We start from the raw sequence: 27,084 nt of genomic DNA, 5'->3' as shown, positions 1-27,084 counted from the left end.
AGGACAAGAGTTTGCTGTCTGTAAGGGTTTGTAAACTGCATTGTCTTTGCAGGGATATTGCAGAAGCAACTGAAGTAGTGAACAGACAGATGAAAAAGGTAATTTTACAGCCTAGGAAACCCTCAACCCTGTGCCCCCCCCCCCAAAACATGAGGTGTAGTGAATGAATGCTGTGTAGGCCATGGTGTTGCAGTGTTGTGGCTGGCAGAGCCTTTTATTACAATGAGATGTGGCAAATAAACTATGAAGACTTTTCTGCTACTTGGGAAACTTGGGCTAGGTATACACTTGTTTTTTTAAGCAGTCTTTAGGATAAAGAATAGAAGGTTCATGGAGCTCTGTATGACATGCCAGTGCAGCACCCTACACTTGGTTTCTTTAAGTTTTATTTTTATTTCACCCAACATATGTACACAATTGTGTAATTTTACTTAGTAAAAATTTCACACTTTGAGATCCAGCAAGTTGGAAAAGCTTGAAATTGGGAGAGAAATATAATGCACTACTAGCTGTAGGAGGGGAAAGGAGTCTGGAAGAAGGATCCCATTTCTCTAGTTTCTTTCTCTAGGGTCATTTGCTGTATATGGAAAAGAGTGTTATCAGAATTGTTACATAATGATGTTCTACTTAAGAACTTAGGAGAGTGTCATTTCCCTAAATTAATACAGTGGTTTCTTGATCAAAGAATTATACTTTTAATTTTCCGGGGCTCCTTCTTAGAAATAAGTATATATTTTTAGTATATCCAACTTTTATTTTTCCATTGCCTCTAAGTTTAAAAAACATTTTTATTATAACAGTTCACAGTGTTTCACAGTAAAATAGTTTCATTTTCTACCATGAAAGAGGCAGACTTTAAAAAAACAAAACATTTTTTTACAATCCATTTAAGCTGTCAGCATCATCCACACAGTAAGAGCATCCAGACAGGACCGTATGTATTTGTCAATCCTTGGAACCTACCAGTAACATGTACATATTAGTTAGGTATGTGGTAACTCCAGGAAGGTACCCAAAAGAGGCAACCCATATGCTTGTGGGGCACAATCGTCTTTCACATGAGAATCAGCCAATCACATCCTGTCCCTTTGTTTACTGTGAATCTGTGCCTTCTTGAAGAGTACAGAGCCTAGGTCATAGGCCCACATCAAGAGCAGGCTGTGCCCCCACCTGCCCATTCCCACTCTTGAAGACATCTGTCTGGCAGAAAACATACCTGGAGATGATTTTGTGAAAAGTATAGCGAAAGTCTTGGTTCCTGTAGGCATAAACAATGGGATTGACAACTGAGTTGGCATGTGACAGGAGAATAGCCATGTTCATTGCCCACTTGGGCTTAGCCTGAGTTGGCTGAAAAAGAGTGACACAGTTGATGGCGTGCAGTGGTAGCCAGCACACAGCAAAAATCCCCACAATCATGGCCAGGGACTTGGCGGCGTGGATCTCCCGCTGGAGGACGGTCCTGGAGTGGTCCATCAGCTCCATGCGCTGAAGCTGCCTACAGGCCACCATGAAGATCTTGATGTAGATCACTAGCATTATGAGCAGTGGGGGTAGGACACACCCAAAGAAATTGAAATATACCATGTAGCTCATGGGGACCACATTCTCAAAAAGACACTTCACAAGGCAGCAGCTTTTATTTATGGTTCCATCCCAGGACTCTGTGCAGTTGGTCGCACTGTCTTTACTGTTCCACCCCAGGAAAGGGGTCAGTCCAATGCCAAAGGCAAGCACCCAGAGAACAGCAATGACTCCTCTCGCTCGGGTCCCAGTGACCAAACTCTTATATCTGTTCAAAAGAACATCATCTGTTATTGTCAGTTAACAGTTCTTTGCAACCAAAGTTCAGACTCCCACCTCTGCTACTGTTCCATGGCTTTTACTCCTAACAGCCTCTAAAGTTCACCCTCAGAGGGTACTGTGGCCTTTTACTCTCAACACCAAAGACATGCAAACAGGAGGAACAGCTTTGCTCTCACAAGCTAAATAAGAGTTTCATTGACTTATTAACTCACCTCTGTTTACTGACAAATTATGGTCAATGAGAACAAGTGTAGAAGTCTTACAGGGTATTTTCTAATTACCCAGATACTGACCTTTGAGTTTAGGTCTTCTATAAGGCACTGGTCTAGGTGGCTGAGATACACCAGTGGACAGAACACACAAAGATCCCTACTTTTAAAGGGACTTTACATTCTAGTAGGGGAGACATAATAAACAACAAACATGAGTTAGTAAATTATGTGGTATGATAGAAGGATACATGTATAGTATTTAAGTTTAAAAAAAGGCAGCGTAAGGAAGATCAGAAGTGGCAGGGATAGTAGTTTGAAAGATGTCAGTTAAGGGAGGCTTCAGTGAAAAGGTAACACCTGAACAAAAACCTGAAGGAGTGAAAGTTGGCTCCTGCAGCCAGGCAGTACTACCTGGTGGCTCTGCTCAAGACTTCTCTGGTTCTCCCACAAATACACAAGAGGTTTGCCTCAGACTGCGGGAGGAATCACCCCAAGTACCTCGTCAACTACTGGAGAGCGAGTCTGGCACAGTCTCCGCCTCTGCTAGCAGCAAAGGTGATACAAATAGGGGAATATCTTAGCAAATGTTAATTTTTAAGTAATTTTCAACCATTAAATCTTATTTAAAAATCACTAGAAATCAGAATATACATTTTAGACATTTTGCTATAAAGTAGTTAATAACTGACCCATAATATGTATTCAATGTAATATATTGAGTAAGTGAAATAAAATCTTTCCTTAACCTCTGGGAGGGAAATTTGGAAATAATTTGATACACATTACTTTAAGACTTGTCTGGAAAATGTCCAATTTTCTTTCCCAGCAGGATAAAGCCCATACTTTTCAGCATGACCCACAGAGCCCTCCAGGTCTCAGCCCCACATACCCAGTGCCTGCCCTTCCTAATCAATGGCTCCGCCTGGCTCAGGCTGTTCTCAACATCAGATAAAACACCCGTTCTTGTTTCAAGGGTCACCTCCTTTCCTGATCACTTCTCAGGCAATGGTGACCAGTCCCACTCTTTGGCGCCATACACACATTATAGAGCTTGTTCTATCTGTTACGTTTGTTGTCCTCTCAACTACAGTGTCAATCTCTTTAGGACTAGGGCCTTGTTCTTTTATACTGGTGTATCCGCAGGACCTAGTGCAGTGCTTGGCACATAGTAGATTCTTAATAACATGGCGATTACGAATACAGTCCTTGTTATCTGATTTATTATCAAACAGCTTTAAAACAAGATTCTACTTATGGTTGGTGGTAGACAGTGCTAGCAATTAAACAAAAGAAAGTCTGCTAGGATACTCCCAGGAAAGATTTTACTTTATTTTTTAAAGGTTTTTTAAAAATTAATTTTTGGAGAGAGGAAGGGAGGGGGGAGAAACATCAATGTGAGAGCGAGATATTGATCAATCAGCTGTCTCCCGCCCCCTACTGAGGATCAAGCCTGCAACCTGAGCATGTGCCCTGATTGGGAATCGAACCAGCAACCTTTCAGTGCAAGGGACAATTCCCAACCCACTGAGCCACACCTGCCAGGGCAGATTTTACTTCTTGATAAAAGAAGAGATCCAGGAGGAAAGTTCTTCCCCATGCACATACCTTTCTGCGTTTGATGCTCTGAGAAGCTGTGATGCTTAAAGGTGCAACATTCAATTTGTGATCAAGAGGGCAAGCCTGAAGACAAAGCAAATGGCAAAACAGAAGGAAGGAAAGAGCCTAAGTCCTTGATGACATCTCTGAACCACTACACCAACCCTAGAGCCATCATGACTCCGTGGTCTAGTTCAAGAGATAAGCAAATGTCTTGATTGCTTAAGCCACTGTTACCTGCACCTAAAAGCATACTCACACCAACTGGAAGGGACTTTTATCTCTTCTAGTGCAACCTCCCGTAATTTACAAATAAGGGAACAAAGATACAAAGTCTTTGAGTAACAAAGGCAATATAAGAACCAAGACTAAAGCGAAGTCAGGACTCTCAGGCCTGTGTTCCTTGGACCATGTTATGCTGCTGCTCATTTTACTTTAAAAAAAAAAAAAAGTATTAGGCACAGAGTAGTCTGTACACAAAGGGATCATGAGGTGGCTTCCCACTACAGTTCAAAACAACTGGAATCCATTCACATCTGAACTTGTTAAAATTGCTGGATCCTGCACATGTGGAAAACTACAATTTTAAGCTAATTGTCTTCGATAAGGAAAAGAGGCTGATTCCATCAGGGAAGCAGCTTCCTCGGGGAATCCCCATCACAGCCTTTCTTCCCTGTTGGTCCACTATTTTATTCAGAGTTCTTCCTTTGTATCATGAACTCTAGGCACAATAAATATAATCACAGCCCTCAAGGGTTGTAAAGCTAATGGAAAAGACAAAATAAATACACACACAAATGTGTAATTACAAATCAGAATGAATTTGGCCAAACCAAAATGAATAGGACATCGGTAAGAGAAAGACAGGAAGACCTTGGACATGGGGTATCTGGGAGGATCTCCTAAAGCAGAGCCAAAGGCTGAGGAGGAAAACATTTGAAAGGTGGAATGAAGAGCTTTCCAGGCAGAACAGAGTGTGTAAGGCTCAGACAGGAAAGGATTTTACTTTCCTAAAGAAACACAAAGAAATGTGAACGGACCTAAGATGAGGCAAGGGCCAGCTCATTCGCATAGGAAGGAGTCTGGATTTTGATATTCAAAGTGCAGTGGGAACTACTGAAGGTTTTTAAGCAAAGGAATAGTACAGATTTATGTTTTATAAAGCACACAACATGAAGATTGAAGTTTAGGGGAGCAAGAAAAGCAGATCAGTTAGGAAACTATTTTCAGTGATTAATTCAATATAAAAATGTTGACTTGGCGCTTCCAGTCAAGATGGTGGAGTAAGTAAAGGTGGTACTCGCATCCTCCCGTAACCACATCAAAATTACAGCTAAACCAGAGGACAACCTTCACTCAGAACTGCCTGAAGTCTGAATAGAAGTCCTATAACTAAGGATATACAGAAAAGGCCACACCAAGACTGGTAGGAGGGGCGGAGATGTGGAACAAGCTGGTCCCACACCCACATGTGGCAGTGTAAGAACATGCGGGGCCCTCGCCAGTTTTGCTCAGTGGTTAGAGTGTCGACCTGATGACTGAAGGGTCCCGGGTTCAATTCTGGCCAAGGGCACATACCTCAGTTGCAGGCTCAGCCCCAGTCGGGGCACATTCAGGAAGCAACCAATCAATGTGTCTCTTTCACAATGATGTTTCTCTCTCTCTCCCTCTGTCTCTCTCTTTCCCCCACTCTCTCTCTGAAAAAGCAATGGAAAAACTTAAAAAACAACACACCAAAAAAACCTCTAGAGGGATTAGCACTTTCAAAGGTCCTTCCCCAGATAGTGGGGCCAGGATTTGGCAGCTGGTGCTAAAAGGAAACCTGTGATTGCATCCTTGCCCTAGGACTGTGCCAGTGGCAGCTGCCAATCACTAGCACAGAAAAAACAAGAGAGGGATATCTCAGCTGTGGAGATCCACCCTGAGGAGCAAGGGGGGTCCCAGCCCACACCAGGCTCCCCAGCCCAGGGTTTCAGTGCCAGGAAGAGAAGTCCCCATAACTCTGGCTGTGAAAACCAGTGGGGATTGTGACTGAGATGGGGGTGGGGGGCTGTTAGAGTATCAGGCATTCCTCTTAAAGGGCTGGTACATGGTTTTACTTGGACTCACTCACTCTGAGCACCAGTGCAGGGGCAGCAGCTCAAAAGACATCAGGGACATATGGGGAGGAACTGAATTATCCAGCAAGAGCTGGAGAGACAGCTTTCTCCCAGACAAGTGCTGGCAGAAGCCATTATTCCTTTGCTGAGCCCTCCTGATACAGAGCCAGGAGGCGGGCACCATGTCTGAGTCTCCATCAACCTGGCTATCACTGTTCACCCCACTCTGGTGATTCCCTGAAACACCACCCCACCCAACTTGTAGGACTACCCAAGCCAGTTCCAGATTTTACATGCAAACGTACTGTCTTGGCTCATGCTGCAGTCTTTCCTCAAATCAGGTTCACAAATGCCAAACAAGCAGTATCTGGCCTCCCCATGGCCCTTACATCTTGCTAAGTGGCCCAGGCATGCCACTAGTGGCAGCCAGCTTTGGTTCAAAGCTTAGCCTCTCCTGGGAACCTCCAAGCCCAGCACAAGTAACAGATATAGATCACTTTGTAGCTCATGCTGGGTGGCCCTGGGCAGGGCACAGGCAGTGGCTGACCTTGGTCTGTACCTCCTGGGAGGCCCCAGAGCCAGTGCACCCAAGGGGCAGTTTCATACCAAGCCAAAGGATCATCCAACCACCTCCATGAGTGGCACACTGGAGACAGACTGTTCGGACACCAGACCCCACTGAAGCAAGTCCTGCTCTGTGGTGTTGGCCCCTGCACAGCAGATACTCCACTGTGGCCACAGCCAGTCTTCACAACCAGTGAGCCTGGGGGGGTGGGGGGGAAGAGTAAATCTCTCCCATTGATGTTCCAACAGTAACAAAGGCTCAACTACAACAAGAGATTGCACACAGCACATGGGGTGGGTGGGGTGGGGGGAGGGGGGGAGACAGCTCGAGTGACAGGATACTATGCCACTGTGCTATTACATAAGGCTGCTCCGCCAAGACTGGCAGATGTAGCAGCTCTACCTAATATATAGAAACAAACACAGGGAGCCAACTAAAATGAGGAGACAAACACGTCTCAAATGAAAGAATAAAACTCCATAAATAGAGCTATATGAAATGGAGACAAGCAATCTACTAAATGCAGAATTCAAAACACTAGTAATAAGGATGCTCAATGAACTTTGGGGAAGAGTTGATGAACTTAGAACTTTAACAAAGAGATAGGAAACATAAAAATGGATATAGGAAACAAAGAACCAGTCAGAAATGGAAAATACAATAAATGAAATGAAGAATACAAGGAATCAGCAGTAGAATAATAGATGAAACTGAGAATCAAATCAGCAATTTGGAGAATAAGGAAGCAATAAACATCCAATCAAAACAACAAAAAGAACCCAAAAAATGAGGATAGTATAAGGGGCCCCTGAGACAACATCAAGCGTGCCAACATCCACATAATGGGGGTGCTGGAAAAAGGAGAGAGAAAGTAAGGAATTGAAAGTCTTTCTGGAAAAATCATGATGAAAAACTTCCCTAATCTGGTAAAGGAAATAGACATACAAGTCCAAAAAGGATAGAGAGTCCCAAACAAGATGAACCCAAAGAGGCCCACAGCAAGACACATCATAATTAAAAGGTTAAAGACAGAGAATCTTAAAAGCAGCAAGAGAAAAGCAGTTAGTTACCTACAAGGAAGTTCCCATAAGACTGTCAGCTGATTTCTCAACAGAAACCTTGCAGGCCAGAAAGGAGTGGCAAGAAATATTCAAAGTGATGAAGAGCAAGGACCTACAATCAAGACTAATTTGCCTAGCCAGGAGAAGAGAAACAAGATGGTGGCATAGGTAACAGTTGTACTCGCCGCCTTGCACAGCCACATCAAAATTACAACTAAAATACACAACCACCATCACTCGGAACCTCCTAAAATCTGGCTGAACAGAAGCCCTACAACCAGGGAACTGAAGAAGCACCAAGACTGGTAGGAGGGGGGAGACACAGGCGGATCAGGGCTGAATCACAGAGACGCAGCCGCAGGCCCACACCTGTTGACAAGGTAGGTTTAAGCCAGGGAGGGACATCTGGGCAGTGGAGGTTTCCAGGAGAAGTGAGGGGTCCAAGCCCCACATCAGGCCCCCAGCCCAGGGCTCCAGGGCCGGGAAGAGACGTCCCCACAACTTCGGGCTGTGAAACCAGTGGGGATTGTTGCTGAGGGTCACGGAGGCTATGGAAGTCCCAGGCAGCTCCTCTTAAAGGGTCCGTGCACGGACTCACTCAGATGTGCTCCCTCTGAGCCCCAGCAGCTGGAAAGGAACCTGGGACATTCGGGGAGGAACTAACCTGCCTGAAATTGGGGTGAGAGGTGGAGGGGCAGCTTTCTCCCAGACAGAAGAGCTGGCAGAGGCCCTAGCTCCTTTGGCGAGTCCTCCCCGCACACAGCCGGCAGACAGGCATCTTCTCTGATTCTCCAGCACCTGACTCACACCTTTGGCCCCGCCCCAGTGATTCCCAGAGGCCCCACCCCTCCCTACTTGCAAGCTCATCCAGCCGTTTCCAGTGGCTTTTCTATGCAAGTGGCCTCTCGAGCCTCATGTTTAGGACTTTCCTAAAATCTCTCAAACAAGCAGCATCGTTCCCCATATGGCTTGATAAGGGGCCCCGAGCCTGGCACTAGTGGCAGCCTGCATTGGTTCATAGCTTGGCCTCTCCCAGGCAATGCCAAGCCCAGCACAAGTAGCAGCCAACTATGGTTTGCTGTGTAGCTCATGCTGGATGGCCCTGGGCAAGACACTGGCAGAGGCTGACGTGCACCTCCCCGGAGGCCCCGGAGACAGTGCACCTGGTGGTCAGACTCGACCACGCTGGATTACAACCCTACCACATCCACGAGTGACACACTCAAGGGGAGCATTTGGTGAACACCAAAGCTCCACTGAAGTAAATCCTGATCCATAGGGGTGTCTCCAGCACAGCAGCTCTTTGGCTATAGTTGCAGCGGGTCCTCACAGCCGATTGGCCTGGGAGTCAATTTCTCCCAGTGATGCCAACAGCAAGCAAGGCTCAACTACAACAGGAGAGTGCACACAGGGGACCACCTAGAACGCCCAGCTCAGGTGACGGGGGAGGCTGAGCCACTGCACCCTACAGGACACCTACTACACAAAACCACTCTACAAATTCCAGGAGACATAGCAGCTCTACCTAATACACAGAAACAAACACCTGGAAGCAGCCAAAATGTGGAGGCAAAGAAACATGTCACAAAGGAAAGAACAGAAGAAGTCTCTAGAAGAGGAACTAAATGAAATAGATCCAAGCAAGCTAACAGATACAGAGTTCAGAATAATGTTTATAAGGATGTTTAAGCATACTATTAGGGAAATAACAGAATATCGATAACATAGTAAAGTACCAATTTGAAATGAAGGCTACACGAACTGAAATGAATAATTTACATGGAATCAACAGTAGAGTAGAGGACGCTGAGACTCAAATCAGCAATTTGGAACATGAGGAAACAAAAAACACCCAATCAGAGGAGCAAAAAGAAAAAGAATCCAGAAATATGAAGATAGCATAAGGAGCCTCTGGGACAATTTCAAGAGGCCCAACATTCATATTACTGGGGTATCAGAAGGGGAAGAAAGAGAGCAAGAAATTGAAAAGCTATTTGAAAAAATGACAGAAAACTTCCCCTACCTGGGAAAAGAAATAGACTTACAAGTCCAAGAAGCACAGAGGGTCCCAAACAAGAGAAACCCAAAGAGGCTCACAGCAAGACACATCATAATTAAAATGCCAAAGGTTAAAAACAAAGAGAGAATCTTAAAAGCAGCAAGAGAAAAGCAATTAGTTACCTACAAGGGAGCACCCATACGACTGTCAGCTGATTTCTCAATAGAAACCTTGCAGGCCAGAAGGGAATGGAAAGAAATATTGAAAGTGATGAAAAACATGGAACTACAACCAAGATTGCTCTACCCAGCAAAGCTGTCATTTAGAATTGAAGGTCAGATAAAAGCTTCGCAGATAAGAAAAAGCTGAAGATGTTTATCACCACCAGACCAGCACTACAGGAAATGTTGAAGGGTCTTCTTTAAGAAGAAGCTAATGAACAAAAGAATCTGATGAACTAAAGAGATCCAGAGACATTGACGCATACAACAGATGATCATATTTCAGAGGAAAGAGGGAAAGGGGGTGGAGGGTGGGAAGAGATTAACCAAAGAAGTTATATGCATATATGCATAACCCATGGACACAGTCAATAATGGGGTGAAGGCCTGGGGAGGGGGTAGGGACGAAGTGGAGGGGGTCAATTGGGGGGGGGGAATGGGACACCTGTAATACTCTCAACAATAACGATAAATTTAAAAAAAACAAAAAAAACTGAAGGAGAAATAAAGAGCTTCCCAGACAAGAAAAAGCTAAAGGAGTTCATCACTACCAAATCGGTATTACAAGAAATATTAAAGGGACTTCTTTAAAAACAAGAGACAAAAAAGGACGAACATAAATATGTATAATGAAATAACAAGAAATATGTACCTATCAATAATCATTTTTAAATGTAAATGGATTAAATGCTCCAATCAAGAGATACTTGGCAGCTAAACAGATTGGAAAACAAGACCCATATATATGCTATCTACTAAAAACCTACCTCAACAAAAGACACACACAGCCTAAAGGTAAAGAGATGGAAAAAGAAATTTCATGCAAATAGAGGGGGGAAATGCTGAGGTAGCAATTCTGACAAAATAGACTTTAAAACAAAGGCTAAAACAGACAAAGAAGGACCCAGCAATTCCATTTCTGGGTATTTATCCAAAGAAACCCAAAACACTAACTGAGAAAGACATGCATCCATATGTTCACAGCAGCATTATTTACAATGGACAAGATATGGAAGTAACCTAAGTGCCATCAATAGATGAATGGGTAAAGATGATGTCGTACATATATACAATGGAATATGACTCAGCCTGAAACAAAAGAATGAAATCTTGCATCTGCAACAACATGGATAGACCTAGGGAGTATTGTGCTGAGTGACATAAGTCAGACAGAGAAAGACAAATGCCATATGATTTCACTTATATGTGAAATCTAAAAATAAATAAATAAATGAACAAACAGAACAGAAACAGACTCATAGATACAGAGAACATTTTGACAGTTGCCAGATGGGAGGGATTTAGGGAGACGGGTGAAAAAGGTGAAGGGATTAAATGCAAATTGGTGGTTACAGAATAGTAACAGGGATGTAACATACAGCGCAGGGAATATAGTCATTAAATTGTAATAACTATATATGGAGTCAAATGGGATTTATCAGGGTGATCACTTTGTAAGTTATATAAATGTCTAATCATTGGATAGTACACTTGGAACTAATGTAGGTCAACTGTAATTGTAAAATAAAAAATATATATTGGGGAAAAAAGACAAAGCACATAATACAACTGGGAAAACAAAAAAGAGAGAGAGAATGTTGACTTGGACCAGGGTGATAGCAAAGATACACATTTTGGAGGCAGAACCAACAGGTCTCAAAGATAAGTTGAAAGGAGGAAGATGAAGACTCAAGGACAACCCCTAGGGCTTTTTCCTTTGATGTATTAACATTTAATTAATACTGAAACTATTAAAGGGCAGAGTGGACGGCAAGGAGGTTAAGACCATGAGAATGGTGGGTGTTAGTATCTTGAGGAAAACGATCAGTAGAGAAAGAAAAGATGCAGGGAAAAAAGGCAAGATTACTAAAAAGCTAAGAATCTGAGGAGGTTGGAGGACGTGGTGTCCAGGGCATGTGTGGAGAGACTTCCCTGCTGTAGGAGAGAGAACAGGACCAACCCAGGGAGGGTGAGAGTTGGGTGGTGAGAAGATAAGGCAGCCTCCTCTCTGAGAGCCGGAATTCCCTCAGACAAATGTGAAGGAAGGCATCGCCTGAGGGAGAGGAGGGCCCTAGAAACCTGAGTTGTCTCAGGGAGTGGAAGAGGGAGCTTGCCAGAAAGTGTAGTGGGATGCCTTTGTGGTTTTGAGGGTTGTGTGGATTTTACTGACAAGTTGCAGGCTGGAATGAGGAGATGAGAGACTGAGGCCAAATGCAGAACACTCACCTGGGTGGGCAGTGCAGTGGGCAAGAAGGATGAGGGCACTAGGGGAGTGGCAGCAGTGAGAGCAGTGAGGGGCGGGCAGTGCGTTTGGACAGTGGGAACTTTCACAGTTCAGGTCTTTTGAGGGAGGGAAGGGATACTACTCTGGAAAGGAGAGGAGAGACAACCAAGAAACAGCTCTGGCCCAAGTGCCCACTTGAGGCCCAGGAGGGAGCATGGGAAGCAGTGTCCTTGGTGCAGGGAGGGAGAAGGCAGGTCTCAGTCACGGCCAGGATCCAGGGATGTGATGTCCCAGAGAGCACGGGACTCAGGAAAGCGAGGTGGGACTGTGGGTCCAGCCAGCCAGGGGAGAGGCTGAAATTAATTGAATTGTTTTCTGGGGACCTGAAATACTCGACTAAAGCTGGTATATCCAACCCATGTCTCTCCATTTTCATCTTTAATATAGTAATGGTACTTGAAACTTTAAGTAAAAAAAGTTTATCATCCATTTCTTCATATAAAACAAGTTCTTCATTTTCTCCTAACTGGCAGATATTTCCCATTCTAGCGGCCTTTGAACCACATGACCAAATGCCAGGTTTGGGAGACACACGCCTGCAGACCCCTCCCCCAGAGCTTCCACTGCCAGCACCTACTCTGCACAGCACAAAGTTACTAGCTCACGCATCCACTCAAACCACACCTCGTGAGCTCAGAGCAATTCTCTCCAGTTTACAGATGTGGAAACAGGCTCATAGAGGTTAAATTATTGGCCTGCTGACCCCTATTCTGTGGTCAGGACACAACCCCAGTCTAACCTGACTCTGATTTTGCCAAAAGGAGTAATTCACAGATCTTCTCACAAATCCCAGAGGTGGCCCTGTCTGGTCATCCAGCCGTAGGTCATCTGCTGCTTTCTTCCCCAGACACATCTGCCCTTGCCAATGCTGTTTGCAGGTTGCATAGAGCACGCATCTGGAGTGCCCACATGGGAGCTGGAGACCTGCAGGAAGAGGCTTCTGCCACCCTCTGGTAGGCAGTCCTTAAAAGGCAACAAGAGATTTGCTCTTCTATTGGAGATAGACCTACAGAAGATGTATGGGCTCCAAAAACAAGTCCTTTTAGCACTGGAGCTCTGGCTCCATAGTGGCAGAAAGTATCCACAAGACCCATGCCTGGGACAGGGCAGTCAGTCAGCAATGCTATGGAAAGCAGATGGTGTCCCTGCACTGGGCAGGATGCTGGGAGGGATGACCCCTGGGTCTCTGGTATCTTATGCAGGTTCCCATCACCTCCTGCCATTTCCTCACCTCCCACTTCAAGCTGTGCCTCTGCCCTTTCCCTGGAGGCCAATCTCCCTCCCGGCCAGTCTCCCTCCCAGGCCCCACCTCTTGCTCATAGACACCACCCCTTGCTTGCCCTGCACCAGTGGCTCTCTGAACATCCGTGTGTGTGTGTGTGTGTGTGTGTGTGTATCCCAAAGGTGGGTCCATGTCCTTCCCTACACTGCCCCATGCCAGTCAGTGCTCTTCCGTAGAGGGCAGTGAGCACAGCAGAAAGGTCATTCCTGATGTCTGTCTCAAGCGGAAGAAGTAAATTAAAGGCAATGTGAAAATGAATAAAGGAAGCATGCGCAGCTTTATTATTCCAAACAGTCCACACAAAAGGGGTGTCCTGTGAAAGTCCAGCTGCACTGTGACCCACCCAGTCTCCACAGAGGGGCTTGTTAGCTAGGGGACTGAGAGAATGCAGTCATATGGAGGGACTCAACAATGGGAACAGTGTAGACACTGAGGTTACACAACTAAAGAGGGACCCACCAAGTCCTGCATAACAATTGCTGGCCTCTTTCTGGGGCAGAGTCTTCCCTGGCTCTGCAGTCCCCAGCTGAGACCAGCCACCTTCTCAGCCTCAGAAATCAGAGTCCCCAGTGACAATGAGTCTGGCCAGTCCACAGGGGCTAGATAGAGTCTGACCTCTGGCATCAGAAAACAGGGATAGTAGTGGCTGCAGAACTGCCTCCACGCTGAGGCTTTTAATACAGATAAATGTGTACAAGGCACTTTATAAATGCAAACCGCTCAGTGAACGCCGGTGGGGCTCTTCAGCGCCTGGCGAAGTCTTACTCGGGGACTTTTCCTTTATATCCTGCCTCACTCACACGTTTCATTCCTCTGCACTACACACATTCCTGCTATAAAGCAAACGCATCTTCTTAGAAAACCTATTCTCTAGAATTGCATATGAATAACAGGGCTTCTGTGAAGACGGGGTTAGGGCAGACCACTCAAAACCTACAAAATGTTGTGACTAGAGCACTAACAAAACCCCCTAGCCCACCCAGGCAGGCGGCTCAACAGGGCTAGAGGCCGCGACAGTATTTAAAATGTACCCAAAAAGTCTAGTGGTAAAACTGTAATCAGCGCAAGGCTGGCAGGTGCCAAGGCCGCGCGGGCGGACGGAGCTCTGAGCCCAGGGCCAGTTACCGAGCCGGGCACAGCGGGCAGAGCAGCCTGTCCCGCCCCGGCCCGGCCCCGCCCGGGGGGATGGGGCGCCCGGGGGGGGGGGGGGCCGGGGGGCGGCGCCCGGGGCGGGGGGCGGGCCCGGGGGGGGGGAACGCGGCGCCCGGGGCGGGGGGCGGGCCCGGGGGGGGGGGGGATGCGGCGCCCGGGGGGGTCGGGGTGCGGCGCCCGGGGCGGGGGGCGGTCCCGGGGGGGGTGCGGCGCCTGGGGGGGGGCCCGGGGGGGGAGACGCGGCGCCCGGGGCGGGGGGCGGTCCCGGGGGGGGGGTGGACGCGGCGCCCGGGGCAGGGGCGGGCCCGGGCCGCGGTGCTGTCCTCCCGGGTCCTGGGCGCCCGGGGCCCCGCCACCCAGCGCCGCGCGGGCCCCTTCCCGCTGAGCCGCCGCGCTCCCCCACTCCCGCTGCGCCCGGGCGGAATCACAGGCGGCCGGAGCAGGTGTCCACTGTCCCCACACCCTTCCTACGGACCTGTCACACGCGCCCGCGACTCTCCCAGAAGCCCAGGCGGAGACAGGCCAGTTTGCGCTGAAACGCGCCCGCGCCCCCCAGGGACCCCACGGCCCTGCGGGCCCCGGCTCCTCCGCGGGGCGTGCGCTCTGCCGTGCACAGCGCGCTGCTGAACCCCGAATCCTGTGCCCGACGCGGGGCCTGGCGGGCAAGTGCCGGGCAAAGCGCGACCCGAGAGGACAGACCCCTGGTTCGGAACCGCACGAGCATGTGCAGCACCCGCTGGGCAGCGCCAAACCGGCAGGCGCGGGGTGACCGTCCCCGCGTCAGTCCGAGCGCGCGAGACACCCGGGCACGCGGGGCGTCGCCCACAGCAGGAGCTGCCCGGTTCTCAGACTTCTCGTGGAACCAAACGGGTTTCTGAAGAGTTGTCATGGACAGAATAGAAAATATGAACAGCGCTGTATTTAATCAAGAAATAGGATGCATAACCAAAAACCGTCCCACACAGAAAACAAGGCCCGCAGGACTCACTAGTGAATTCTATCAAACATTTAAGGAAAAAATAAATCCATTCTTACACAGAAAGAGTAGATACTGTCCGGTTCTGTTCTGTGAAGTTCAGGTCTGGGCGTGGGAAGGCCTCTCATTCACCACTTGGGTTAACTAGATTGAGGGCAATCTGCAGGGTCGCCGCAGTCTGAGGTGGCCACAGCTCTAGCCCGCGGGGCGGTCTGAGGAGTGGACAGTGCCTGCCTGCCCACTAGCTAACCACCTGTGGTCACCAGAGTTTACCTTCAGGCTGAGTTATTCTGAGGAGGCAGGACCCTCAGCTACTTTGGCTCTTGGGAGGTTCTCATCTACTCCACGAGCTCAGACATACATGAATCCCTGAGGCAGACCGAGCTGGGGCTGAGCTGAGCCCACTCCACACGGAAAGGTGGCTGGAAGAGATGCCTTTTGTCCTTCACGTTCACCCAAGAGCAATGGATGCGCAGTGCAGGTAGCACTCCCTCCGGCTTACGTTGTCAACAGGAGGCAGCCTAGGGGGCTCTGATAACAACTCAACCCAGGGGCAGGACAAGGTCTCCTGGAGTTCACCTCTGAGGTTACTTTTTTGGTGAGTCCCATATTTTGGTCTCATATATCAGGTGGGACTCAGAGACAGCCCAAGGCTGCTGGGCTCCAACTCCGATCTCCTTCACATGAAATAAGAGCCCTGAGAGAAAGGGCTACTGCCTGAAACCAGACAGGAAAAAAGACCCTTCCATGGCTGGGGTTAGAGCACACGCTTCAGACAGAACATTGGCAAAAGCATTGGCTGCCATATCCACAAGCAGCCAGCTAGCGGAAGACATCAGGAGGCGGTGATGCCAGGATGTGCCTGACTGGTGATGCTAACTTTGATCACTTGGTTGTCATGGCATCTGCCAGATTCCGCCACTGGAACTAGTTTTCTCTTTGTGATGAGTAGATATCTTGAGGTAAATACTGTGAGACTTTGTATATATCTTGCTTTTCACCAAACTTTCACCAGTGGGTTTCAGCACCTATTGATGATTCTTGCCTACACCAGTTATTACTATGATAGCTGCCAAATGATGATCTGCTTAACCCAGTCATCCCTCCTCATTAATTAGATGGCATTCTACTGTAAGCAAGAGTGCTTCCAATTCGTTATTAAAAACGAAAAACATCTCCCAGCTCTGTTCGTTGCAGGGGCCCAGAAGAAGGATGCTCCAGCAGCAATGAGCACACCAACCCAAATCAGCTTCTAAACACCCGTCTCCCCTGAGAGGAAACAGGCTCCAACACAGGAAAACACAATGTAAGTCTGAAAAACCTTTCTATGCCAGAAAGTAAGGGAGTGATCAAAACTGACGGTGACACTCAAACAGAAGTGAACTTAAATGGGCTCCCATTGGCCAAATTTGGGCATCAAAAGGAATAAAAGGAATGGATTATAGCACACTAAATAAAACTAAAAGTCCATACTGATATTAAAAAAATAATTTAAGGAAGAGCAGGTTAAAGATAAAAACCTCTTCTTTACAGAAGAATGCCAACTGATGAAGGTGGAAGGAATGAGAAAAAAGAAAATCACCATTTTCATGGTAATGACTGACTCAGGAAGAATGACCAATGGGGACACATGCCTGTGCAGCGATGGCCCTGGCAGACAGCTGTAACCAGGTGGCCAGATGCGGCATCCCAACTGCAGGCCGACTGAGGCCACCAGCGTGCCAGCGTTAAACAACGAAATGCATTCGTGGGAATCTAATCATAGAGAAACGCCTAACGCAAATTAAGGGACTTGTGGCAAAACAAATAACCTGGACTCCTCAAAGTGTTAATGTCTTTAAAGAGGGAAAAAAAGATCGAAGATCTATTCCAGGTTAAAGGAAACTACAGGAATTAAATCCACACATGATTTTTTTTTACTGGGACCTGGATTTTTAAAAAAGTGTAAAGAACATGATTGGGATTATTGGGGACATTTGACTAGAGACTGACTGCTGTTAAAATTCCTGCATATAACATGAGTGTGTACATGAGACAGAGAGAAAAAGCAAATATAGAAAAATTAAAACGATTTGTGTATTGAAGAGAATTTGAGTCTCCACTGTGTTAGTTTTGCAACTTAGAAGTTGTGGGGGAAACACTACTTCAGAATGACTCATTGTTTTTGAAACCACAGACAGCACTAGATTAGTCAAATGGATACAAATATATGTGTATGTGGTATATGTGTGTATGTATTCTAATAGCATGGACATTTACAAAATGCAATATGTGTACACATATGTATGTATACATACACATATACTGCACTTGTTTTGTAATTTTTAAAAATGTCCTTACTATTAAAAAGTGAGTTACTACTGATTCCTGAAAATGCCACATTTAGGAGCTATCTTATCCCTCTCAGACTGCTACCCTCTCCCTATGGAAGCCTCCCTGCTGGTTCTGGTGAAGCCAGTCTAGCTTCCCTCCTACCTCTCCCTGTCTCCTTCAGGCTTCACAGGCTTCTCATGTCCAGGCAACAAGCTCATCCATCCATATCAGGGCCAGTCTCCAACAGTACACACATTCACCCCTCCACACACAGACACTTGTGCACGCATGTGTGCATGCGCACACATGCACACACACACAGCCAGCTCCTAAATATGTCACATGCTAATAAATGGACCAAGCACTGGAGATAAGGAGGGAACAACATGAGCCTTGCTTATAATGGAGAAGGGAAGGCAGCCTTAAACAAATTACAAATAATTAAAATAGCTGTAAGTATGCAGAGAGCTGCACAAGAATCCTGGGTGCCTCCCAGAGACAGTGTAGTGAAAATCAGGAAGAGTCAGTGGTAAAGAACATTCCAGGCAGAGAGAATAACATGTGCAAAGGCCTGAGCTCGGTAGGTTCTAGGAATTTAAAGGAGTCCTGAGAAGCTAGAACAGAGAAACTGAGGCTGGAGGAGAAGGGACTAGAGCCAGTGAGAGAGCTGAGACCTTCTCCTGAGGTTCTGGGATATTAGGTAAAGGAAGGAGGTACGACCAGGTGTTCACTGTAGAAAGGTTTCTGTTCTGAACAGAGTGGGTAAAAGGACAAGCCCAGGTGCAGAGAGACCAGGAGGGAGACTGGCATCCTAGAACAGGGAGAAGCAGACACGGACCAAAGAGAAGTGATTGAAGGGCAGGTTTAAGAAGTTCTGTAATGTCTTTCAATAAAGCTTTACAGTTCTCTACATTTCTTTTTTAAAACGGCAGATTTGGCAGTGGTGTTGAAATCAGCACTGGAAATCGAGATGTCATGTACAGGAAGCTGCTTTTAGAAGTTTGTGGGTGGTGGGACTGGAGCAAAACAGGCAGTAAACCAGAGAAGGTGAGGGTGATAGGAGCTAAAATATGTTTAAATAGCCAAGGGAAAGAGTCTGTACAGGAGGCCTGGAGTAATGAACAGGGCTGGGCTCCCACAGGGTAGGGGAACCTGGGTCCAGAGCCAGGTAGAAGGAATGACCAGCCTCAAACCCCCAAACTCAACTACCTACTGTACAACTCAACCATCTACTATACCACTCAACCATCTACTGTACCCCTCAACCATCTACTGTACCCCTCAACCATCTACTATATTGCTTACCCTGCAAGTACCTCTGAAAAGCAATGGAAAAAATAGCCTCAGATGAGGGTTAAAAAAAAAAAAAGAATCCCAGAAGAATAGAGAAATGGAGATAAGAAAATAATCTTCTTTAAAATTTCAGAGCTGAAGACAGATCTAAGTGTTCAGCCTGGAAAAGCTCACCTGGAAGGGACATCCCAAAGAAGGAGAAGCTGGGAGTCAACATGAAATCCCAAAGTAGCGAGCAAGAGAAACGATGCCAAGGCTCCCAGAGGGGAAACAGGAGTCACAAACAAAAATCTTATGCACATCCAACTTCTTGAGCAACACCTTCGGACTTCTCAACCATGTCCAGTCCAATTACCAATCCCATGCGAGAAATGACCAATCCCATGGGTTCTTGGCATATAAGAACCCAGAAAGTGTATCACCAACATCCTTAAAAGGTGTGTGTATAAACAAACAAATATGGAATCCCAGAGAGAAAAGAAAACATGAAATGCAAGAAACGGTGGGACAATGCCTAGACCATGACAAAGTCACAAGCGACCACTGTGCAGTCCATTTTGCAGGCGCGCTAGGACCCTCTGCAGCGAGGACCGTGAAGAACTGGATCATCATAAGGATGTTGGGAACCATGTTCTTCCTTTAACTTTCTTTTAATTTCCTGATGAGAAAATCATGATCCAAGCATGAAGCAGACTAAAAGGTGGTGTGTGAGCCCTGGATAACACCTAAAATAGAATCCACCTGGCCTGGCCACGGGACGAGAGTGTGTTCCTACCCCAGTCACACTGCTCATCTTGGATGGAGACACAGTAAAACCTCCAAATGCCTGCAATCAGTGTGCGATCCTCAGACAGTCTCCAAGTTCAGGACACTTTCTTCAAGTTTCAGATAAAATGTAAGTTGTGTTAACCTTGACAGTGTACAAATAACGTAATAAATGTGTTCAGTTCATGATTTGTTTAGGATAAAAGCACAAGAAACAGTGGTTGCCTTTTTTTTAATCCTCACCAGAAGATATCTTTTCCACTGATTTTTTTTTTTAGAGTGGAAGGGAGGGAGAAGGGGGGAAAAGAGAGAGAGAGAGAGGGAGAGAGAGAGAGAGATGTGAGAGACACATCGACTGGTTGCCTCCTGCACCCACCCCAACCAGGGCCAGGGATTGAACCTACAACCCAGGTATGTGCCCTTGACCAGAATTTGAACCCGAGACCCTTTGGTCTGCAGGCTGACTTGACCACTGAGCTACACCGGCCAGGGCAGTACTTCTGACAGGCACATTGGGAAACCAGAGATCAGAGATTGGTGACTGCTCTCATAGAAACCTTTTCTATGGCTTCAATTTCTTTACAACAGCATGAGTTACCTTGCTGAAAGTAAAACCTCTGGCAGGTGGGCAGTGTGCTCAAATGAATAGTGCAACTGGGAGCAGGAGGTGGAAGGTGGAAGGGGTAACGGCAGTATCTTTCCTCATGCCTCCTGACAGTTAACAAATAAATACTGCCTAAATTGATGGAATCAGGAATGGAGGCTGAAATATGATCACAGGAAAAAATTAAAATACTGTCTAACAAAAATTGGCAAGAGAGGGTTGGGATAAGGGCTTCAGTGAGCCGCAATCCTCCCGTCATGTGGTAGAGTCAAGATTCCATTTAAAGACGACGACAGCAAAGCCTGGTGTTGCCGCAGAGAGTGGAGTGACCCGCAGAAGAAACATTACCAGAAGCAGTCTGGGGGCTGCCCGGCAGAGGGGCTGGTGAGGGGCAAGAGACGGGACATTTTCGCTTTCCCTTTTGTGCCCTTCTGTGCTTTTGAATATTTACTTCTGGTTCAGATTGGTTCGTTTCTGTCAAAACAAAAACAATAATAATTCTTTAAAAAAAAAAAACCCTCTGGCCAGGCTGGAGCGGGGTGGGGGGGGTAGCTCAGTTGGTTGGAGTGTCACCTGATACCTTCAAAAGGTTGAGGGTTTGATTCCCAGTCAGGGTGTGTATGGAGGCAGGTAATGGATGCTTCTCTCCTCCCTCTCTCAACAAAAAACATATCCTCGGGTGAGGATTTTAAAAAATAAAATAAATTAAAAACCCTCCTTCGTGGACTTACCAGTGCCCTGAGGACAACACCCAAACTCCTCAGCAAGCATCTGGCCCCCTGACCTGCCTGCTCTCCACCCCTTGCCCACCGAGGCTGCGAAGCCGGACAGACGGCCCTCCTGCTCTCCTCCTGGCTCTGCTTCTGGCACAGGCTCCCCCTCAGCTCAAATGCTCCTTCCTCTGTGCCCCCCACTCCAGCGTCACCCTCTGCAGAGAGCACTCCCTCCCTCGGCCAGGCTGAGTGAGAAGGCCACCCAGCAGCCCATGACGGTCTGTTCTCGGCTTTAATTCTGTTAAGAAGGGACATTTGCTACTTGCCATTAGGTTCCCTTTAGCCTCAGAGATCTGCACACCTACTGATGCCCCAGGGGAGAAAAGCCATGGCCGAAGCCCAGTGTGAAGGTCAGTGATGGCCCTCAAGTGTCAGGAAAGGCTGGGCCTCAGTTGAGGAAAGAGGAGGCAGGGAGAGGCCCTCCATAGGTCCCTACCGTGTTAGCAAGTTCTGTGACACCTCATGCCCACTGGCCAAGCACAGCTTTCTTTCCTCATTTGATCATATTTCTACTGAGCTAGTCTTCTCTGTCCTGGGTAATATTTAAAGGGTCCCAATCATAGCCTGCTGCTGTCCTCACTCACCATCTCCCAGAGGGACCACCCATTACCGGGTGTTTGGGACAACCACGGTGCTGGGAGCCCAGCCCTGGCTTCTGTGTGGCCCTGGGCTGGTCCTAACCCCCTGAGCCGAGGCTTCCTCATCTGCGAGCAGCAGGGAAATGTCTGCCCGTAAGGTTGACGCAGAGCTTAAACGAGATGCGAGATGCGGCACAGAGGTTCCTGGCACACAGAAAAGGCTTCAGAAGCGTGGCTGCTGTTCACAATATTATCCCTTTGCCGTCGTTTGTCTACTCTCAGCCACCAAAGCTTTTTTACCATTCCAGTCGTTTGTTTACTCTCAGCCACCAAAGCTTTTTTACCGTTCTGGTCGTATGTCTCCTCTCAGCCACCACATCAAGGAACCGTACGAATCTTAACTCTATTCATTCATGTATCAGTTCATAATTTCTCTGAAAGCTCTTAATTCCAACCAGTATGACACCCATGTCCAAATTTAATACAACCGCAAAGGGTTAAAAACTCTAATGTCCAGAGAGCCGAGGACATAATTCCTCATACCTGTCCCCGCTGCTGTGATCACAAGCTGACAGACAGAGCCTGGGCTCTGCCAGGCCAGGTGGGGAGGGCCCCTTAGGCAGGCGGGTTGGGTTGCAGCCGCTGCAGAGGAAGCAGCTCCGACCGTGTCCCATGAAAACCTCAAATTTTGTCCTTTACACACCCTTACTCTCTAGATGATCAAAGGCAACCCCTGTGCTTTCCAGAATTCTGTGGGAACCCTGCCGAGACCAAGGCCAGGCTCTTTCCCTGCCTCACTGCCGGTCCAGGCTGGAAGAGCCGTGTGGGTGCCAAGTCTGCAGAGGAGCTGGTCACAGCCTGGTGGGGTGGGCCCTCCTTCCACAGCCTTCGGGAGAGCCCTGGGTGCACACAGGCTCCACCTTCATCTCCTCCCTGCCCTGCAGGCCCCCCAGTGGATGCTCCTGGATGCCTTTCCACCTGGTCAGACTCTACCCTGAGTGAGAGCAGGACCTCCAGAAACTCTCAGATTGGGTTACCCCGGTTCCCACCAGGTCTGAGGCAGTTTTTGAGGGCCTCACTGACCAGACCAGACCTTAGACTCGGCTGGGCAGGAACGAGCTGCCCAGAAGCAAAGCCCCTGGCCCTGCACTGCTGGTGGCTCAGCCACAGCCAGGGCAGCACCTGCTGCTGCTTCCTCCTACTCTGGGCTGGAAGTGGAGTTGAACCGCATGTGTGCTAACAATGGAGGGTACATAACAGCAGAAAGGCACCCAAGCCCCTCCCCCCTCCTGAGTCCCGGTGACTTTTTCTCCAGTCCTGAGAGCCAGGCTCCCTTAAACAGGCAGAAGGATGGCCCCGGGGCTGTGCCTGCAAGCCAGGAGCAGGGCCTGCCACTGCGCCAACTGCCCCAGGCAGCCTCGCCCACGGCACCACTGCTTTCTGAGAGTCTCTCTGCCCGGTCTCCACAAGCCTGTGAGAGACCCTTTCAGAAGATGGTTTCCCCTTTCCTTCCCATATTCACTTACTGGACCATCTTTTTCTGACATCATTTCACCAGAGAGCTCCGCCCATTCCTGGGATCTGCTTCTTGACCCTCCCTCCCCAGTCTGTTTTTGCATATTTCCCCCCCACTGCCCGCACCCCCCCCACCCCGTATGACACACCATAACATTCTTCACCCAGTCACTCAAGACATGGGTCTCCCTACCTCATGCCTAGCACTGTGCCCTCCCCTCAGAGTGCAGGCTCGGCTGAGAGACCACAGCCCAGTGAAGACCTGGTTAGGGACGGAGTCAGTGACCAGTAAGGCAGAGCTGGAGAAGCCTCTCCGGGTGGGGATGGAGGAAAGGCTGCAGAGAGGGGCTGGTGCAGACGTGGGCCAGCCGGAGGGGTGCAACAGGCCGAGGGCTGGATGGAGCCTTCAGAGCCTTGAAGACACGGTGGTGCACTGGGATTTTCCCGCAGGTGCCGCCGCACAGCTCTGAGCAGGGAGTGATTGACTTTGGCTTCAATCATTCTCTCAGGCAGTATGGAGAGAATGGATATGGAGAGGAGGAGGTGAGGTTGGCCAACGACCAGCAGGAGCTGCTAAAAGGACATGTGCAATGATATCCAAGAAGTGGCCATCAGATTCAACCAAAAAGGAGTCGTTGCAGGGGTGACCCCCATTCCTGCCCTCTCCCGATGGCGCCACTTCAACTGGGCCCTCTGCCGGGAACACCAGGAATGGTGTGGACTTAGACTAGAGGCAGCAGACCTTGTCCTATTTGTAGACACCCACATTCTGAAGGCCCAGGGCAGCACCTGATCTGAGCAGACACTACTCCTTTTCAAGTGCAGCATCACATCGGGGTTCCCTTTTCCTTTTGCACTGTAATCTTCCCATGTTAGTAGATGCCTGGCAGCTGGGTGCCAGCGGGGCTGCAGCCTCTGTGGCCCTGAGCTGAGCACAGGCCTCACCCTCCAAGCCCTGGGGCACAGACATCTTCGAAGCCCACAGTGTCAGGGAACGGGAGGGGCCTGGGGCACAGGCAAGGGCTGGTTTTGCCCTCATTGCCTGGACCTCACCCGTCATTACCTCTTCCCTTTACAGGGGAGACACCTCCTCCTAAACAGGGCACTTCCAACTTTACTCCCACCTGGAGTTCCATGACTTGAAGGTGGTACTTGGTGCCAAGTCACAGCTGAGCCCCGGCCCATGTAATAAAGGGAAGGGGAGCCTCATCTTCCTGACTCTAAGAGGGTTCTCAAACTTGATGGGTCCAGAAGTTGCCAGTTAAAGATACTGATACAGGAATCATACCTACCTCCACCCCCAAACCAATTCAGCAGAGCCTGCAGGGCCTGTAATCTGCATGTTAGCAGTTCACAGGGGGCCATGGTCCTCAGAAGCAGGAAGTCCAGCAACTTCTGAGGGAAGGCTGCCCTAGCCCCCAGCCCCCAGGAGGGCACAGGAGCCCTGAGAACCATAAACCTTTCCCACCCACAAGAGTGGAGGTGGGTCCTGGGGACGGGTCAGATGCCCACAACCTCAGGGGACGGGGAGTTGGGGCTGCTTGCACGCATCTCTGCCAGACCTCTAAACTCATGCGGGCAGGCCAGGAGGGCGGCAGGGATGGGACAGGCTTCATGGTGACTCCACCGAGCATTCATTCTTCCCTCTCTATCTCTACATCCATCTCCTGCCCTTAGCAAATGCAAAGGAGAAGTCAGTGATTCACAGTTCTTTCCCCTAAACACACCCACACCATTTTTTTCAAGACTCCACCCAGCACAAACCAGAACAAGAGCTAACAGATTTAAACTTTTATGGAACTTCCTGCTCCACAGGATACAGGGGATTCTTCCAGTAACTCCCACTGAGCTGGGGCCACTGTGGAGCTCTGCCAGGGGCAAGCCCAAGGGGCTTCCATTCTATGAGCAGCTAAGGGTAGAGGCTTGTGGCTGCCTGCTGGATGCCAACACCCCAAAAGGCCATCAAGTAACCAACATTAGGACCAAGAGGCAAGAAAGGGACCCGAGAGAGGAGTGTGCCATGCCACCCGGAACCTTGGAAGTCCCTGGACTCTGTCACAGCGGATGGGAGGCGGGAGGCCTCCTGGTTGGTCAAGGGCAGCAGCACATGGAAAGCCCACACACGCAGGCAGACTCACAGCCCAGCAGATCGGGAGGGTTGTGTTCAGGCTGGGACCCAGGAACATCCCACAGGGGCAAGCTCCACATGCTTCGTCTGAGAAGGCTGCTGGGAGCATTCTCCCTGTCCAGTCCCACAAATAGTTCTCCTCCAGCCACCAATTTACTGTAGGCAGGCTCAGCTTCTAGAAATGGCGGTAGGCTTGCTGCCCACATCCCAAACATGGATGCTGCACACTGCCCAAGACAGCCTGCTGGCACAGCAGGAATAGGGTGCCCACTGAGTTCAAGTCCTGACACCGACACTCATGCCCAATGCACCATCCCAAGCAAGACTGATCTCCCTCATCTACAAGCCACCATCCCTCCTCTACAGGAAGCAGGTAACAGCACCTACCTTCTGGAACTACTGACAGTTAAAAGTATGCAAGTTTAATATAAACTGCCTCATAGAGCTGGCACTCAATAAATTCCTGCCCTTCCTTCCTTCCTGCTCCTGTGACAGCTTCTTGTCTCAGCCCCAAACCCCAAAAGATCCCAAGCTCAGCCAACTCAGAAATGCCAAAGGGGCCCAGATACCACAGAGTATAAATACTTTCAATAAGCCCTGAGGTTCCCAGACACGCCTGCTCTCAGGAGTTCAACTCCTAATTCACTGCTCAGCTACACTGGGGCTCCACTCCCCTTGCCAGCTGGCTCCATCCCCTGAATCCTACATTTTCTCAGTGTGGGAGAAAAAGAGGACCCTTAAGTTCTTCCCTTTGAAATCCTGGGGCGCTCTGGGACTGGGCAGCGGGGATAAGCAAGGTCACACGCCCGCATGGGGCCCTAAGGCTCCTGGCGAAAGGGGAGAAACACTTTACCTCTTTTTAAAGGTACACGGAGGTGCTCTGAGTCACCATCAGCATGCCGCGACGCGCGTCCTAGCTTCCCCACAGCAAGGCACCCCCCGCCCGGCGCGGCCGGCCCGGCTGCGCCAGGCGCAGGTAGGCTCTGCAGCCGGGTCCACTCTGACCACGCCGAGCCCCAGCGCTCAGAGATGCCATGGAAACTACGCGGGCTTCCGGACCCCCACTCACAGGGGCGCGGCCGGCCGCTGCCCTGGCCCTCCCGCTGGCCCCGGGCGAGCGGTGGAAGGAAACAGTTCTCGCCGCAAAGGAGATACGGTCAGCAACACCCCCACCCCGCTCCTGGGCCTTCCCCGGAGTTTCCACGAAAGGCCGGGCTCCCGGGGACCACACTCCCCGGAATCTCTAGAGTTGTCCCTACGTGGGTCCCCTTATAGGGGCGCACCCGGGGGACACCGGCCTCCAGGGCGCGGCCGGGACACCGAGAGGGTGGGCAGCGCGGGTGCACGCGTCTCGGGATGGACGGTGGCTTCCCGCGTGGGAACCCGGGCTCTGTGCGCCCCGCGCGCCTCGGTCTGGCGCGCCCCCGAGGCCAGGCACCCGGCCTGGCGCGGGGGGTCGTGGGCGGGGCTTCGGCTGGGCTCGGGGCCGCCGCGCGCCTCACCTGAGCGGGACGTGGATGGCCAGGTACCTGTCGACGGCCACGGCCAAGAGGCTGAAGATGGAGCTCTGCGTGAGCACGAGCACGAAGCAGGCGAGGAAGAGGCAGCTGTGGAAGTCGGTGCAGAAGCCCAGGCTGATGGTGACGGCAAAGGGGACGGCGAACAGCCCCACGGCCACGTCCGCCACGGCCAGGGACACCAGGAAGTAGTTGGTGGGCGTCTGCAGCGCGCTCGACGCGCCCACCGCCGCGCACACCAGCACGTTGCCCGCCACCGACAGCGCGGCGATGGCCAGCTCGAGCGCCACGTACACCGCGTCCTGCGCCTCCAGCGGCATGGCCGGCGGCGTCGCCTACCCGCGC

General features: G+C 49.4%; 1 protein-coding gene and 1 non-coding gene across 2 annotated transcripts; one reads left to right on the top strand and one right to left on the bottom strand.

Moving 5' to 3' along the window:
- Positions 1 to 733: 733 nt before the first annotated feature.
- On the bottom strand, positions 734 to 27,084 carry ADORA2B (adenosine A2b receptor). Its single transcript, XM_016196444.2, has 2 exons — positions 26,725 to 27,084; positions 734 to 1,792 (listed from the first exon to the last, which is right to left on the bottom strand). The coding sequence occupies exons 1-2, from the start codon at positions 27,057 to 27,059 to the stop codon at positions 1,135 to 1,137; spliced, it is 993 nt and encodes a 330-aa protein (XP_016051930.2). The 5' UTR covers positions 27,060 to 27,084; the 3' UTR covers positions 734 to 1,134.
- LOC148091179 (small nucleolar RNA SNORA30/SNORA37 family) lies at positions 5,369 to 5,497 on the top strand. The gene has a single exon (XR_015715938.1). It is a non-coding gene; the product is annotated as a small nucleolar RNA SNORA30/SNORA37 family (small nucleolar RNA).

This window comes from Miniopterus natalensis, chromosome 17 (genome assembly GCF_054644295.1).
Source record: "Miniopterus natalensis isolate mMinNat1 chromosome 17, mMinNat1.hap1, whole genome shotgun sequence".
Classification (NCBI taxonomy): Eukaryota; Metazoa; Chordata; class Mammalia; order Chiroptera; family Miniopteridae; genus Miniopterus; species Miniopterus natalensis.
This window is presented reverse-complemented; position numbering and strand designations above follow the sequence as displayed.

Excerpts from the sequence above, each read along its gene's own strand:
- ADORA2B (XM_016196444.2), bottom strand. The coding sequence starts at position 27,059 with ATGCCGCTGGAGGCGCAGGACGCGGTGTACGTGGCGCTCGAGCTGGCC. Across the intron at positions 1,793-26,724 it reads GCCATCCACGTCCCGCTCAG|ATATAAGAGTTTGGTCACTG; the intron begins GTGAGGCGCGCG and ends TCTTTTGAACAG.